The 17,494-nt window shown below is 42.6% G+C and overlaps 1 protein-coding gene across 7 annotated transcripts in view; it reads left to right on the top strand.

Moving 5' to 3' along the window:
* Positions 1–17,494, top strand: part of AMOT (angiomotin) — a 61,832-nt gene that overhangs the window by 25,691 nt on the left and 18,647 nt on the right. For all 7 annotated transcript variants that reach the window (XM_044392092.3, XM_044392091.3, XM_026478851.4 and 4 more), the window contains 3 exons: positions 2,688–2,832; positions 3,698–3,790; positions 6,297–6,442. In XM_044392092.3, coding sequence (XP_044248027.1) covers positions 2,688–2,832; positions 3,698–3,790; positions 6,297–6,442 — 384 coding nt within the window. The remainder of the gene's footprint in view (positions 1–2,687; positions 2,833–3,697; positions 3,791–6,296; positions 6,443–17,494) is intronic.

Genomic DNA, 17,494 nt, shown 5'->3' with positions numbered 1-17,494 from the left:
ACAAAAATACCCCCCTCACCGTGTTCCAAAATCTGGATGGGGTTTGTGAGAACTGTTTCTCACTGCCTTTGCCCCCAATTTTCTATTTTCTGTCTCCTCTTGTTTAACTATACACCCCCCCCCCCAATCACATCGATGCAACAAATTAATCCTACTCACGCACTAAAAGCAGACTGGCCCAGTTTGGCTGATTGGGTTTAACTGTTGACACCCCTCCCCAAACTCTCTATTCAGGGTGGCCTCAGCCCCATCTTTGATGCAGTAATTGGGAAGTTGGGTGACAGGGAAGAGGAGCAGAATAGTATTCGTGGCGTAATTAAGTGCCAATGCTGCGGTGGAGTAGAGGCCTAAGTGGGGGAGAAGAGGAAAAGGGAAGTGGGAAGAGTATGGTAGATAGCAGCTGGTGCTAGAAAAAACACGAAGGCCCGAGACTCATGAGGGGAATAACAAGACAGAAACCCACCACCACCTCCCTCTTCCTTGCCCCCATCATCCCCCAACCAAACCAGTAAGTCTGCCCTTCTGTGACTTCTTTTCCTGGAAGGTCCTGTTGTACAACTTGCCCATTTGGGGGGTACATTATCTACACGGGGGGGGGGGGAGAGAAAAATGGGTACCGGATCTCGAAATAGTACTCTGAACAACATGAGTAAAGGGCCTGCCTTCCAGGTGTGGCATTCTGTGGGGAACTGGAAAGCCTTGCCCTCTAAAGGCTGCCCAGTGCAGACTAAATACCAAGGCTACTCTTTCAAATGGAAATGTTTATTTTCTGTGCCCCGCACTTGAATTTCATGCAAAAGCTTTATCAGGCCTAGGCCTTGCAGATCTTGTCTCTAAATGCCATTCACCACCAGTTTTCACCTTCTGTGCTGCTATCTTGGTGCCATCTGCAAGGAGAAAAACACTCTGGAGTCTGCTCTTTTCTGTGGTGTAAGCCTCATTTGTTTGTAGGCAGTCCTGCCTCGGGCATAATTTTGGAGCTGGGGCAGGTGGCATCTGAGTTGTTTGATAACCCCAGTCTCCCACTGGGGGCCTGATATTTCTCCCCATGAAGTACCCTGAGCTTTGTTAAGGAGGATAGTGGGAAACTGAGAAGGAATGCAGAATGGTTGCAGGAGTCAGATTTAATTTGCAAATTGCTTAATAGGCCGCAGGGTTTATTTATCTTATACAAATTATATGTAAATATCTCTGTGGTTATTTCATGTGCAATGAAGCTGTACTGGTTACAGAAATACTCTGGAGTCTGATTTCTTAGTTTCTTCCAGATTCGGGCTGATTTGGGGCAAGACCCTTTCTCTTTGAGATTTTGTGTATATGGTTTTTTTTCCCCCCGTTTTACAAGATTTGTAGTGGTGTCATAAAACATAACTCTGATCGTGAATTTCTGTTCGAAAATCTGTACTGGTTTCCCACTGACTAGGGATAAAGTCCAAATACCTGGCATTAAAGCCCTTTTATGATCTGATTCCAGTCTGTCTTTACAGCCAGATCTCACCAGCTTCCCTCTGTGTACCCCACAGTGTCCAGCCAAATGAGACTACTGGTCATTCTGGGAATGCATTTGCTCACTCAGAATAGAATACCCTTCCCCTCACCTCTGCTCATTGAAATCTGACCTAGCTTTTAGGATCTAACCCAAAATGCCACCTCCTGCCTGAAATTGGTCTCCTCTCCCCTCACCTGAACCAGGAATAAACTTTTCCTCCCCTGCACTTTTGTAGCACTTACTTCTACTGTTCTGAATAAGGCATCCTTCTCTTGATTCTTTTATTTGATTAGATTGAAAGCTCCTTGAAGGGAAACAATAATGTCCTCATTCATACTTACATACCCCACGGATATTTTAAAGAGCTCCGCAAATATTTGGTCCAGTTAACTGAACTACTGCGTAAGGCTGAGACTTAGAGTTTTTAGGGTTCGCCTCTGCCGCTAACTTGATCTCGGAAAGGTCCATTTCACTTGTCTCTCTGCTAAGATGGGGAGAGGTGTCCTTGTGAAGGTGGATAGCAGGGCAAATAGAAATCGACATGTGAAAGCCCTTTGGACACCGTGAAATAATGTTCTCTACATACTATACACATTATTTAATAGTATTTTCAAAATTAAGAAAATTCTTACCCAGAAATGACATTTATAACTGTACTTATGAAAATTTATTTTCTCCTACCACCTTCTCTGAAGGCAGAAACTGTTTTTTTTTTTTTTTTTAATCTGAGGGAATCTCATGACCCTGTGACTTAGTTGCTGAGCTGAAGGTTGACTTTAGAAATCCTTCTGGCGGACGCCTGGGTGGCTTAGTCGATTAAGCGTCCGACTCTTGGTTTCGGCTCAGGTCGTGATCTCAGGGTTCTGGGATTGAGCCCCATGTAGGGCTCCATGCTCAGTGCAGAGTCTCCTTGAGATTTACTCTCCCTCTCCCTCTGCCCCTCCCCTGACCCTGAGAATGCACCCTAGATTTCTCTCTCAAATAAATAAATAAATAAATAAATAAGTCTTTTTTTTTTTTTTTCCAAGAAATCCTTCTGGGAAACTTTTTTTATCTGACTGTGTTATGCTGGCCTCCTAGCCACCTGTAAAGCCCTGGGAGAAGCTGTCATTAAGGATTTGCATATATGCTTCCAGACCATCTATCCCATTAAGCTCCTACCATCCCCACTATCTTTCCTTTTTTTCTTTTTAATCAGGTGGAGACAGAAATCCAGCGTGTCTCAGAGGCGTATGAGAACCTTGTAAAATCATCTTCCAAAAGAGAGGCCCTGGAGAAAGCCATGAGAAACAAGCTTGAGGGTGAAATTCGAAGGATGCATGACTTCAACAGGGATCTGAGAGGTGAGGGACTCACTTCTGAAGCATTGGCCAAGATGGCGAAGGGAAGGGCTGAGGAGTATACATTGAGGCTCTCAAGGCTTGTCCAGCCCACTAGTATGACCAATAAATTGCAGGACGTAGACCAGGCTAAGTTTTGGGGACTGCAACAGAACTTGGTCCCAAGCTTGCTTCATCAAAGTGGGATGAGCTGATGTGTTAATTAGACAGTATCCTCCCGGGACTCCTGGACCCACCTGGCCTGCCCCCAGTCCATGCTGCCTCTCTCCTTTTTAGATTTTGCAGAGGTCTGTCTTTTGGCTGTACAAGCTTGAAATAGTGATGCCCTCCATTGTTTCTGGGACTGCCTCCTTTTATTTTTACCTTAGTACGATAATACTGGAAGATGGTGAGAAATGACCACCTTCAACACCTTCAAAACTGATGACCTTGGGGATGTTACTTTCTGTCTTTGGATTTAGGTTGTCTTACTGATAAAATGAGACAACTGAACTAGACACTACCCAGGGTCCCCTTCTAGCTTTGATGTTACATGATTTTAAAGACTTCATAGTAACTTTGATGCTCTTTTTCCTGGCAAATGAAAGATGTCATATATCCCGGGATGGATTCCTTCATCGGAATTGAGAATTCTGCACTTAGGTTTTGTCAGGGAGGGGTGAAAGTGTTAAGTGCTCACCTCCTCCTTCCCAGTCATGGTTTAGTTTTGTTTGGGGCTCCACATTCATAAATCTGCATCTATGTCACCTATTCCTGAGTAACAAGAAGAAGCAGGGTTGTTTTGCCCAAGATCAGTATTTAGAGGGTGAACACCATGTGCTTGGAAGTTTGTGTATCAGGCCCTGTTGATTGTCTCTGAATTCCACAGAGCGTCTAGAGACTGCCAACAAGCAGCTTGCGGAGAAGGAATATGAGGGATCAGAGGATACTAGAAAAACCATCTCTCAGCTCTTTGCAAAAAGTAAGTCTGAAAGCTCCGGCAGCAAGTATTGTGTGGTTGGGAGCCAGAGGTATAAAAAGGTTACACAGTTCTGCTTATCCTTCTAGAACAGCCAGGACAGAGCGAATGCCATCTAGGGATTCTTTTTCCTGTTCAAGCATGAAGTTGGGATTCTTCTTCTTTTTTCCTTCTAGGCCAAGAAGGCTGCTTGCCACATTTAGTCACATCAACATGGCTCCTTCTGCCTTAAACCAGAGAAGCCCCTCGAAATCCCTGCTTTTGTCACGGCTAGCTGAAAAGGACCTTAGTGAACATGGGTTCTCTTAATGTTGGAGGGATTTATTGTTGAAGGCTCCATGGGCTGGCTGTGGTAGAGATGGGATTAATATGCGGGATCAATGATTAGCGTTTGGAATAGCTAATCTGCACCTGCGGCTCCCTTAGTTAAACACCCTGTGTTATATGATGTCATTCCACGCTGGCCGAGGGCAAGGGGAGCTAGAGGAGGACCACTGCTCTGGCCCAAGCTACTGACTCTGGTCAGGGAGTTGGAGGATGTGGGGGAGGGCAGAACTATGTCTTCCTCATAATAGTGTTTCCTTTGTCTGGAAATACTCCGAGGACCGTGACAATGGACTAATCCTCTTCTTTATCGGTCCCTAATAGACTCCACCCAGCTAGACAATGCCTCATTCTTTCCAATTGCCACAATAAAACCGGCAATAAAAACTCTGCAGTGGATTGAGCCCATGGGGGGAAACAGATGAACTACCCTCACTTCTACAGATGCCCCTAATTGGTGTCGCCTACCCCCAGCCTCCCTCCCTGCGGCTCCCAGCTGGAGTAGCACACGGTGGAGACTTGTAAGGTCCCATCTTTGCTGAGCCTCCACATGACCCTTTCACGTCATTCCATGCAGCTTCCAGTTCCTTTGATCTTCACTTACAATATCCCCCTCCCTCCCTGGGTTGTTCTGTTGTGCGCTGGCCTCAGAAGTGGGGCTTTTTTTTCTTCCTCATTTCCCTGAGCCTCCTGTTCCTTTGTCAGTATGTCTCAGAGGAAGAATGCAGTTTTTCCGGTGTCATCAGTACCTGGGGTAAATTGTTGTGGAGTTGCTTTTGTGGGGTCACGGTGACCCTGGATGCTGGTTCCCTGGTGGAGAAGGTGGTGGCGTCCCAGGACAAAACAAAACAAAACAAAAGAGAAAATGTATGGATTCTTGCCCCAGATATTCTGGTTCAGACTCCTCCTCCCTGTGTGGCGATGGTGTTTCAGGGGTCCTCGGAGCTCTGCTACTGGTTTATAAAATGTGGGAACTTAGTAGATAAAAACTGTATTAACAGCGGGGGGGAAAGGCTGTCACATGGTTCTAGGAGGGAAAAATGGACTCCACTTAGCAAGCAGAGAAGAGAGCATGACTTGTGGCCTCTTAGTTCTTTTTGCCTCTGGACATCGACAGGGTACTGCATGGTTGGAACTGTGGCAAGAGGCAAGAAAGCCCTCTTGAAAAGCCTCCCTGGGGAATGTGCTCCACTTACCCTCGAGAGGCCAAACCAACGCAACCCTGGGAGAAGGCAGTCTGGTTAGAAGGAGTTTAGAACAGCCTGGCCTTAAGTATGGGCTCCACTATGTACTCATTCACTAATTGTGAGACCTTGTACAAGTTACTCAAGCCCTCTGGGTTTCTGTCTTTTCATATACAAAATGGAGAAGAGAGTAACACTTTTCCTTGCAGGGGAGTCCTTCTGAGGACTAAGTCAGTACAATACTTGGTAGGCAATAAGTATTCAACAGATGCTCATTTCTTTCCAAGGTACAGCTGAATAGATATGTAACATCAGAGTGGGAAGGAAGGCGAGGCTGCCCTATTAAAGTTCTTCTTACAAACTTAGGAATCATGGTCTCCAGAGGAAGGGCACTCTACCTCCAAATGAGAATCAAAACTGCTCCTTTGAGTTGCTGGTATGAGGTCTGTCCTAGTTAAAAGGGGAGGGATGTAGAAAGGTGGAGGGGATGACTACACATGTCTTGGTCTTCTGCACCTACAATGCAATCCTGGACTTATTTCAGTTGGAAAATGTTAGTAAAGAGTGGGATTTGGAGTTTTATACATTCTGTGAAATACCATTTTTAGATTGATTTAATATGCTGTCATGAGATAATAGGGAAAACTCTGGGGGGCTCAGTGGCTCTTTTGCTAATACAAGACCACTTGAGGAAATAAAATTGAAGAGACAAGCCTACCTGTTCTTCTGATGTGTGTGTATTCTTTGCATCGTGCTTTTCATCACATTCTTTACATCTCTTTTCACCTGGCTTCTGCACAACAACCATTGTTAAGTGACTTTTCTGAATTTACATAGGAAGTTGGTGGTAGAGCCCGTGGGAGAGTCCAGATCTTGCGTATGCTGGTTTTTCTAGCTGTGTGTTAGACAATGTTTAGGAATGGGTATGACTGTCAGCTTTGCTCAGGTAAGGTTTTGAGTCAGCTCCAGAATGGCAGTAATGATAATTCATGTCTTGATAGATAAGGAAAGCCAGAGGGAGAAGGAGAAGCTGGAGGCCGAGCTGGCCACTGCCCGTTCTACCAATGAGGACCAACGACGACACATTGAAATCCGAGACCAGGCCCTGAGTAACGCCCAGGCCAAGGTGGTCAAGCTGGAAGAAGAGGTATGTGTAGGTTCCTTAAGTAGCGTATGAGCCTGAGGTGGGGAAGAGCAGGGAAATCAAGGGATCAGGGGCACTGGGGACTCAATCCCCCAATAAGAAGGTACCATCTGCTACTTCTTTTTTTTTCCTAAGGATTTATTTATTTATTTGAGACCACATGTGAGAGAGAACACAAGCAGAGGGAGGGGCAGAGGGAGAGAGAGAATCCCAAGCAGGCTCCCCGCGAAGCATGCAGCCTGACTCTGGGATCCATCTCACAGCCCGAGCCAAAATCATGACTCGAACACTTAACTGACTGAGCCACCCAGGCGCCCCACCATCTGCTACTTCTAGTTATAGCTGTGCTGATGTGAGTGGACTTTGATTTCTTTTCTCTTCTCTGCAAGTTCCTTCCTTTGGCTCCAAAATAGAAAATCTCCAAGGTCAAGGAGCAATTTCCATTTGCTCATTCATATAATAAACTAACCACCCCCCTTCACGTTCTCACTATGGACCTAGCCCTGCCTTAAACCTGTGATAGATCTATACTTTTTAATTCCTGCCCTTATAGGGCTTTAAGGCTTTTTTTTTTAAGAAGGGCTAAAAGATGATTCCCGATATTTTAAAGTACTCCAAGGATCTTAACATCAAAATGGTTCTTGTCTCCACATACTCAATGGGAAGTTGGTCCCCTTAGGTAAAAAACAAAAATAACATTAAGATAAATGAATTTTGGTGGCTATGCCCCTTGTCCTAGGATTTATTTTGCAGATTGGTTTTGAAATAGAAGCAGTCTTGAACAGGATGGGACCCAGGGACAGTTTACAGTTTGTGGCAGGCCAGGAGCTGTGCCCTGGCTCTTCCTGGCTAGGTTGTGGAATGTAGGTACGTGGTGGGGTGAAATTTTCAGTTGCTTTGTGTGCAAGGATGGAGTTTTTCTTTGACAAATACAGGGGCCCCCAAACTACTAAGCATATGATAAATATGTATCTGATTAGGCTTGATGTAGATGTTACTTGATTGCAACACTGAGCTGTGTTCATGTGAAATAGAGGGAATATTGCTGCTGGCCTGTCATTAATTAATCTTGCATGTCAGTTGTCATTGTATTGAAGTACTACTAACTCGTCGATGTTTTGTACTTCAGGGAATGGGTGTGTTCCAGCAAAAACTGAAGCCAAAGTGTAACTTGGTGAAGAAAATTTCACATCTCACTAACTGTTCCAAAATTTGAATTGTTTTAAGAGAAAAAATAGCCTCCACTGCAACAAATTAGAAGCTTTATAAACTTGGGACCAAAAAAAAAACAAAAACAAAAACTAAGTGTTTAGTGACCAAGCCCTCAGCATTGTGGCTCTTTTACGTATGAGCTGTCTTTCCTACCTTCATTCATTGCCTGCTTCTTCTTCCTCAGTAAGAATGATTCTAGTTCCTAGAGATCTCCTGACTTACAGATACGCTTTGCTTTTTGGGGTGGGGATTAAAATGCTTGTTGGAGGGGCACCTGGGTGGCTCAGTCGGTTAAGTGTCTGACTCCTGATTTCGGCTCAGGTCATGATCTCAGGGGTTGTGAGATGGAGCTCTGTGTGGGCTCAGTGCTCAGCAGGGAGTCTGCTTGAGATTCACTCCATCTCCCTCTCCCTCTGCCCCTCCCCCTGCTTGCTCTCTCTCAAACAAATAAATCTTTAAAAAAAATGCTTGTGGGTTGTGGGTTCATACATTTCCAGAAGGTAATGTCACCTAACCTATGATGTCCTTGACCTGATTTGCTTAATCATTAAACTTCAGGTTGCATAAAATCCGGCTAATGTCCTGCTTCATCAGCTGTCTACATCAAAAATACTGCTAAGTTGCTTTATTGAACATCAGGAATACTTGTATAATTCTGGTATTCAGACCTAAGGAGCATACCCTTTAACCTTTTGCTACACCTCATCTATGCTTTTACTTCCCCTTTTTGTGAGGAGATCACAGGATAAATTACAGGACAAGGATAAGACTGTATTCTTTTAGAGAAGGGAAAACTGGGAGACTGGCTGAGAAGTAGCTTGCTGGTGGTCACATGGCAAGTCTTGGGTAAAGCCAGGAATAAAACTGGAATCTCGTGACTCTTCATTCCCTAGACCTTGCTGCTCGTCTCCCTGTCTGAATCATCCTTTGGTTCCATTCCCAAAGAGAAAATGTGGGCGCTTGTTCTGATTTAGTAACCCCTGCATCTTTTCATTTACCAAAAAATGCTTCACCCGTTGAGCCCCTCTTTTTCAACAAGACTATGAGAAGCTTGTCCAGAGTGATTTGAGATTGGGGTGTATACACAGCCCTGTGGCCCCTCCAGGAAGTGTGCCCATCCAGTAGGAGATAAGTGGGAACAAAGACCCACAACCATCTTGGTTTGCTGTGTCCTAGGGCTCAGTGGTAACTGGTTGTTAATCATGAAAATAATATACAATATACATCTAAGGAGAGGATGTTAATTTGTAGTTCCCACTGGGCAGCCCTCACTGCAACAGTTGCCTGAAATATATTTCTGGCTTCTGAGGCTTTTCTGGGCATTCGTTCCAGAGATTTTTTGTCATTTTCCAGGGCCCTGCCCTTGAAACACATAGATTTACAATTTAAAAAAGAACTTCTGAAAATTGGGCTAGGATTCAATCATGGCATCTCGTGGCCAGATATCTTAAATGAGCTCATCGATTATTGTTAATTTTTTAGTCCTTGTCCAACTTGTACTTTTGCTCAAAGTCTAGTTGTTGGGAAATTTGAGTTGTCGTTGCTAAAGAAGGTGGAACATTTGATGGAGAGAGCGGGCTGGGAGACTTCTATCCAATGGAATCGCAAAGGCAGAGTTCAGGGAATGTCTTCCGGACTCTCAAGCCTGGTCACCTCTAGCACATGTAGGGGCTTAAAACCATGTCTCAGGAAAAATCCACTGATTTTTATTTTCTTTTCTGCCTTAAGCAGCCTGTCAGACCTGGGATTGCTCCTGGGTGGTATTTGCCTTATCTCCTTTATAATATTCAAAGGAAAACATTCCTTTTCCTTAGTCTCAAATACAGGAATTGGTTACTGAAGTTTTGCTCATCTGCTGCGACTCAACCCCCATTAGGCTTCTTCTATCTGGGGTAAAATTTTTAGGTATGGAACATTACGGAAGGTAGCTCTGAAACTAATCTAGTAAGGAGTCTTCAATGTTCGCAAAATTAGTGAACATCTCTAAATCAAGAAGGGTATTCATGAATCGAAAATGTAGTCCTCTATCTGTTGGAGATAGCTCACATAAAATCATTTTTGAAGACAGAGGGCTATGTCAGACATTTGCTATGCCTGGTATAAACAGAGAATTTAGTTATGCTTACAAATGGTACCATGAGTTTTGCTTAGAAGTTCTATCAAGGGAAACCTCTGTAGTCTACTTAGCAAATGAGATTTAGGGAAACTTCCCCAAATTAAGTCGTTGGTCTAGGGAGTATTTTCTTAGCCTACTAAGTGCAATGTCGGGTCAATACATATATGGAGCTATTATGTTGTATACCTGAAACTGATATAATGTTATATGTCAAATATATCTCAATTAAAAAGAAGATGACCAGGGAAAGATTATGACTAGTTTAATGGTCCGAGGACCCTTGCATGTATTTATGTCTTTCTCTGTACAAAGTCCTCATTTAGATGCTCTTCCTAAAATTCATTTCATTTTTCTAATCCCATTAAGTCTCTTCCCCATGATACTCTTCACTGTGCTCTAAGCTCTATACAGAAATGTGCCTCAGGCTTACAGAGAACCTTCTCCTTCAATCACAACTTCCTCTTCCAAGCTTAGCAGAGATTCTCTGATGGACCCTGCTCTGTTGACATCTGGGGAGGTATCTTGCTGGAAGGGGCTAGTAATTTTACTAAAGGAGACACCTGGTTTTTTGATGATACATTACCATCCAGATCTTGCCACCAATCTGCAGCCTATGCAGCAAGTAGCAGCCAAGGTAAATGGTGCCTTTCCATCCTTGCCCTTATCTTTTGGGACACGTAGGTTGTATTGAAGTGGAGGCTCATTAAACTCCAAGTCAAAAGAACTCTGTGTCCCACAGCAACCGTGGAATTCTCCCATGCAAAGGGACCTCCCCCAACACCTCCCCCCAACTACCACTAATTTGACCTCAGTGGAGAGTTTCGACAGATGCCTGGCATATCCACTGACAAGGCTCAAGGCAGCCCAGGCGTCTGGCTGGCTACTGTCTTATGATGATCCAGAGCTGAGCCGCTGCTTGGGTAATTGTTTCAGGAATGGTGGGAAAAAGGCCCTGGCAAGATCAAAGAGGGAAGATGCTGCAGGTGGGCTGCTTACTGAGCAGAGTGCCCTGGAAGGGAAAGCGCAGAATGTGGGAGGGCTGGCAAAAAAAGCCAGTGAGCCTCGTTCTTTGGCTTTAGGCTAAAATGACGGCCACAGAGATTCAGGGAAAAGGGGCCCAAGTGCTAACCTTTTCTGAACTGCAGTGGCTGGTGATGATTTAGACATCACAGTGATAACTCTTGGTCGCAGTGCATTTTCCCAGTGTCCTTTCGCCACTCCGCTCAATTCTTCAAAACAAAATTCATATGGTTTCCTTCCATTTCCACCATTATTCTTTTGTGGCTGATATTTTTTTCTTATTTGTAATTTCCTTGCCACTACTTGATTTGTCATTTTGGTTTTGGAGATGGACAGTTTTCTGCTGTCATGCTTATCCACATACTACCATAACTAGTCTCCTTTCCCAGTATTAGAGGAAGATGTGCTAGGCATAGATATTTTTGTCTCATCCAAAATTGTCTCCAAACAATAGCATATTGTGTGAGTAGGTAAAACTCACACAGTCCTTATGATGGATTATAAATGTGGATGGGAGATCTGAGGGCACTAATTACGTGTGCATTTCAAATGTTGATAAGAATTCAGATAAAGTATGTTATCTACCCAGGAATCTTCCAGGGTGTTCTGCTGATGGATTATTGGCTTATTTGAAGGGCATTTCATCTAAGGATGACATTTCCCATATTTATGGCAGCATTTTTTTTAGAGAGAGAGAGATCTGAGGGGGAGTAGAGAGAGAGAAAGAATCTTAAGCAGGCTTCACGCCCAGCACGGAGCCCGATGGAGGGCTCAGTCTCATGACCCTGAGATCATGACCTGACCTGAAATCAAGAGTCGGATGCTTAACCCACTGAGCCACTGAGGCGCCCTGGCAGCATTTTTTTTTTTTTTTGAAGTAGGTGTTCCTCCACCCAATATGTTAAATTATGTCCCCACCCCAAGTAGAGATGGAGTGACCTCCCAGAGCTTGATTTTCTCAGTTTTTCCTATGATTTTCACTTTTTAAATTCCCAAATTGGAGGCCTTGTATAATTTCTTTAGCCTCCTTAGAATGAATTCCGTTCTCTTGGTAGCAAGTTTCTAGAGGTGGCTTCTACTCTTCAGTTCTTTTAATATCCACCAGTGGACCACAGCCTCTTGGCAATGGACAGAGGCAGCTTGCTAATACCAGGGTAGTGTTACCAAATTGCTTCAGAGAGAACTCTTACTTGGAGCCAGGGGCTCCTGAGTAAGGCTAACTCAGATCACACAGAAATCACCAAATGGTCATGGAGCAGCATATGAACTAGTTGTACAAAGGAGTGGAGCAAAGAAAGTACACTTAAACTGTGACATCTGTGACACAGTCAGTGGAATTGGGGCAATGGAATGGAAGATGAAAATCAAACATGATGAAGGATGTCCTCGATGGCACTGAACTTAGTTCTGTATAACTAGTTTTAGTGTCTTGTAGCCAGTGAAGTGTATGCATATGATGGTGTTCATCCAGCCAATAATAATAGCCTACTGCTCTACCTATCCATCTCTATATTTTTTTCTTATTTGTTAAGACTTCACTTTTTCAGAGCAGTTTTAGGTTCCCAGGAAAATAGAAGGGAAAGTACAGAGATTTTCCATCTACCCCCTGCTTCCGCACCTGCACAGCCTCCGCCATTATCAACACCCCCCCACCAGAGAGGTCAAATTTGTTACAACTGATGAACTGATGAACCTATGTTCACACATCAGTGATCCGAAGTCCATAGTTTATATTAGGGTTCAGTCTTAGTGTTTTACCCTCTGTGGGCTTGGATAAATGTATAATGACATGTATCTACCATTATGGTATCATATAGAGTATTTTCACTCCCTAAAAATTATGTGTTCTGCCTATTCATCCCTACCCCCTACGTGTTTTTTTTTAAGTTTTCAAAAACATTTCCAAATCTATTATTGTATCTCCCACCATGAACCTTGCAAGTTTTGTCTTCTTTTAAGAGATTAGGAAATTAGAGTGCAAACAGATGATACAGTTAGTGATAAATCCAGGACAAAACCCAGGTCTTTTAACTCCAAAATATCCTACCCTATGCTTTGTCCACCAGTGCATGCATGAAAAAGGCCAATGATTAAATGACTTCCTTGCAAATGGCTGTGATAAATGGGTAGCTTTAGGGGCCCGAGAAGTAATTTTGCATATAGCCATCTTTAAAAAAAAATAAATGTGAAAGACGTCCACAGTTGTTGGAGGGAGGGAAGGGATGCCATCACGTGGTATTCATTTGCAGGGATCAGATTTTCCTGAGTCAGAAGGGGGTTAAGAGATCTGCCAAATGCTTGGGAATGGGTTCAAATTATTGCAGAAGTGCAATGGAAAAATATGATTGATTGAGCTCGAGAGTATTTGCCCTATTCTTCATTGGATTGCCTTTCTGCTGCTCTTCCTACTTTATGATTTCCCTTTAAAAATTTATCTCTGAATCAGAATGACTGGAAACCCTTGACTTGCCAGACAAAGTAAATACATTGATGAATGAGTGTGTTTATTGTTGGTATATTTGTAGTGTTATAGCTAAGCTATGCTATGCTCATTTGTATTCTGCTATTTGACAGCTGATTAATATTAACTGGGCACCAAGAGGGTAGTGAACAATGAACTAGAACTAGAACCTCAGAGAGATGCAAAGGAGTAGAAGGTCCCTGCCCTTACGGGGCTTATGGAATACTGCTGTCCAATGGGGCAAGGACTTTGTCTTGCTTCCCATTACATCACTACTGCTCTCAGATGTAGAATAGGGCCTGACATATGATAAGCATTCAGTAAATATCTGTTGAATGAATGAATGAATGAATCCACACATGAACAAAATCTTTTACAATGACACATAACAGAGTACACATTATGAGAGGCTTTTGAGAAAAGCAGCAATCAGGATCAGGTAAGATTAATAAAGGAAAAACTAGGCAGTTTAGTGATATGGTGAGGAGAGATGAAAAACATGGAAAGAAAGAAAGAAAGAAAGAAAGAAAGAAAGAAAGAAAGAAAGAAAGAAAGAAAGAAAGAGAAAGAAAGAAAGAAAAAAGAAAAAGAAAGAAAAAAGGAAAAGAAAGAAAGGGGAATGATCAGACTAATACAAAGGTTGATTATTTGCAAGGTAAGCCTGGTTGAATTTTAAGGCAGTAGGAGGCAGGAACATTTTGATAAAACCATTTTTAAGAGCCATGTCTAGACTGGACAGGGGACAGTGTGATAGCAGGCTGGAGATGAAATGAAAAGCGTCAAGTATCTTGAGATATGGATGAGATATCTCCGGCCTAAAGAAGTGAGAGAGGAGGTATAAAGGTGCCTTGGATATAGTAGGTACCTAATCAATACTACTGGAATGGATATGCTAGCAGTAGACTGCTTTGTTTTTAAATAAAGCAGTGCCATAATGTACTACTTGAAGAAGTCTGTTATAGCCACTGTATACGGGATGAACTGACTGTGCGTGCGTGTGTCTGTGTGTGCATGTGTTTATGTGTAGATGGGGGAGGGCAACTCCCTCTGTAAGGAGATCTGTTAGGTTATTATTGTAATAACTTAGTTGTGAAATTAGGACTTAAAACTGAGTAGGCCAAAGGGGCGCCTGAGTGGCACAGTTGGTTGATTGTCTGACTCTTGGTTTCGGCTTGGGTGATAGTCTCAGGGTCATAGGATCAAGCCCAACATTGGGCTCCACCCTCAGCACAGAGTCTGCTTGAGATTCTCTCTCCCTCTGCCCCTCCCACTAGTGCTCTCTGTCTCGCTCTAAAGTAAATAAATAAATCTTAAAAAAAAAACTATGTAGGCCATGAAAATATAAGGAAACAAAAGAATATGAGATATGTTAGAATTAACACATAGAAATAAACAGTGAGAGATTGGGTATGGTGGACAGAGGAAAGAGGGGAGAACAATAATTTCAAGATTTTGAGACTGGAAAAATAGAGTAAGTGATGATAATGACTGAACTATAAAAGGATAGCCTTTGGGGGAAAGATGAAAGCAGTCTGGGACACATTAAGTGTCAGAGTTGAGAAATCTTGCACTCAGCTAGAGGTCTGTGACTAAAGAGAGTATGATAACATTAAAATGTGAATATAAGCACTTGTTGAAAGTGTGGCCTGAATGAGATCTCCAGTAGTGCTGAAGTGTAGAACAAGGATTCTCGACCTCAATATTACTGGCATTTGAGGCCAGATAATTCTTCACTGGTAGTAATAGAGGCTGTCTTGGGCACTGTGGGATGTTTAGCAGTATACCTGGTTTCTACCTACTAGAAGCCAGTAGCAAACTACCCCTAGCTGTAACAACCAAAAATGTCTCCACACGTTGCTGCATGATCCCTGGGGGAGAAATAGCCCCCAGTTAAGAACCATTGGCATAGAGGCAAAAGAAAACACTATCATAGATAAGAGCTTTGTGGTATAGTGAGAGGTAGGGATGGGGTTGGAAGGGAAGGTGGGTCTAAGATATCAAGACAGAAAGTAAGAGTGATTTAAGGACCCACCTTAGGAGAACATAGAATTAAAGAAAGCAAGGGAAGGGGAACTTTGACAAGTTTTTGAAAATTGGCCTTTGGTAAGAAAATTTGAATGGATGGAATGATTTCCCCAATTCACTGAATATCCAGAGAGAATTTGGTTTAAATGATGGATTTACTTGGCTTCTCCTAGAGGTGCATGGGTACTTGTCTCTAGACCTGAGCCACTACCTTGGCTTTAGAAACTTTTCAAATGAACATTCACTTCCATAAATACTGAAGACATAGAAAAACAAATCATCTAGGATCCTGTGGCGAGTACACACATTATATGTTCTGTCTTTTGTATGTACATACACACAAACTAAGGCACAACTTCCATTTTGTTTTTACCTCCAAGAATGTGCCCATACAGAATTCTAGGATTTTGTTTTGCCTCTTTTCTTAGTTATTGGTCAGTGTTGAAGGTGAAAAGGGAAAGAGCAGATCCATAAAATACCTGTGAAAATTTGAAAGACTATCAGAGACCATCTGAGAGCATCTATCTAGCTTTTTTTTTTTTTTTTTTTGCTTCTTGAAACCTACTGGTCAGTGGTCTCTCCTAAGAGAGAGAATGCCATACCCAAAGGCAATGAGATGTGAAATGCCATGGGGTCCTAGGTACCTTAAATTATTTAACCATGCTGAAGAGTTAAATATGAAAGATGACGGAGTGAGGTAATATGGTATATATGTAGTAATCTTTTTTTGGAAATGAAGTTTTACGTAGAACCCTAACATATAAAACACATGAAAGAGAAATAGTCTGATACAACTTACCTACCATAGTGGCCTCTGAAGGACTCCACAGAACAGTTTGAAAATCACTCCAGGGTCTGGCATTTTATCTACAAAGGCCCAGATAGTAAATAGTTTCAGCTTTGTAGACCATAGGCCTGCTCAGCTCTGCCATTCTAGCCAAAAGGCATCTATAGCCAGTATGTACATGGATGGGGATGGATGGACTCGGCCTGCCACTGACCAGTTTGCTTGGCTGACTCCTAAAACCCTCCTCATTTTTTACAAATGGGGACTCGGAGGCCGAAAACAGGGAAGCATATTACCATTAATAGCAGAGCTAAGACTAGAATCCAAGTCTCCTGATTGCCACTTTGTTCCTTTCCTTTTATTTTGCTGTCAAATAGAAATATCTGATTGTGTGTGTACGTGCGTGGTGTGGTGGGAAATGAGCTCGCCTATGGCGTCTTAAACAGTACCTTTGACCATAAGTAAAATATTTATTTCTCATAAAGTAGAGGTGACCCTAAAATCAGGTCATTTGGAGAAAATATGGCATCCTTGCAGCCACTTAGTGCTTGCTTCTAATTGTACCGCCAGTGATTGGCCTTGTCCTGTAAAGATATCTGAAGCTCTGTCATATGAAGTTTTTGAGACTTAGTTGTTTTTTTTGGGGGGGGGCAGAGGGAGAGAGAGAGTCTTAATCATGCTCTGCGCCCAGTGTGGAGCCCAACGTGGGGCTCGATCTCACGACCCTGAGATTATGACCCCAGCTGAAATCAACAGTTGGATGCTAACTGACTGAGCCACCCAAGTGTCCCGAGGCTTAGCTTTATATGTTTTCCTAGGAGGAAATGGCTGTGTTTTTAATGTCTTTAAGGTTTTTTTTAATCTTTAAGTATAGTTGACATATAATATTAGCTGGAGGTGTACAACACAGTGATTCAACAATTATTTACATGATAAAATGCTCACCATGATAAGTGTATTACAATATTATTGGCTACATTCTTTATGCTGTGCTTTTCATCCCCATGACTTACATATTTTATAACTGGAAGTTTGTACCTCTTAATCCCCTTCATCCCTTTTTCCCATTCTCTCACTCCTCTCCCCTTTGGCAACCACCAGTTTATTCTCTGTGTTTATCAATCTGTTTCTCTCTTTGTTGTTATTTGTCTGTTATTTGGTTTGTCTTAGACACTGATGTGATAATGAGAGTTACTGAAATAATGAAAACCATATCAAGGCTATCTGGCATGAATGTTCAAAGTTGAAAGGATTAGAGCCTGTGTGATTTGGCATTAACTTTTTCTTTAAAAAAGAACAACTCTAAGTACTTTTTGTACTGGTCGGTCTACTAAGCACTTCATGTGTTACCTCATTTGATCCTTATAGAGGTATATAGCATCATCATCTCCATGTTGTTGATGAATGAATAAATGGAAGCTCAGAGAGATTAAG

Source organism: Ursus arctos, chromosome X, assembly GCF_023065955.2.
Source record: "Ursus arctos isolate Adak ecotype North America chromosome X, UrsArc2.0, whole genome shotgun sequence".
NCBI lineage: Eukaryota > Metazoa > Chordata > Mammalia > Carnivora > Ursidae > Ursus > Ursus arctos.
The sequence above is the reverse complement of the archived record's forward strand: the minus strand, read 5'-3'. Positions and strand labels throughout refer to the sequence as shown.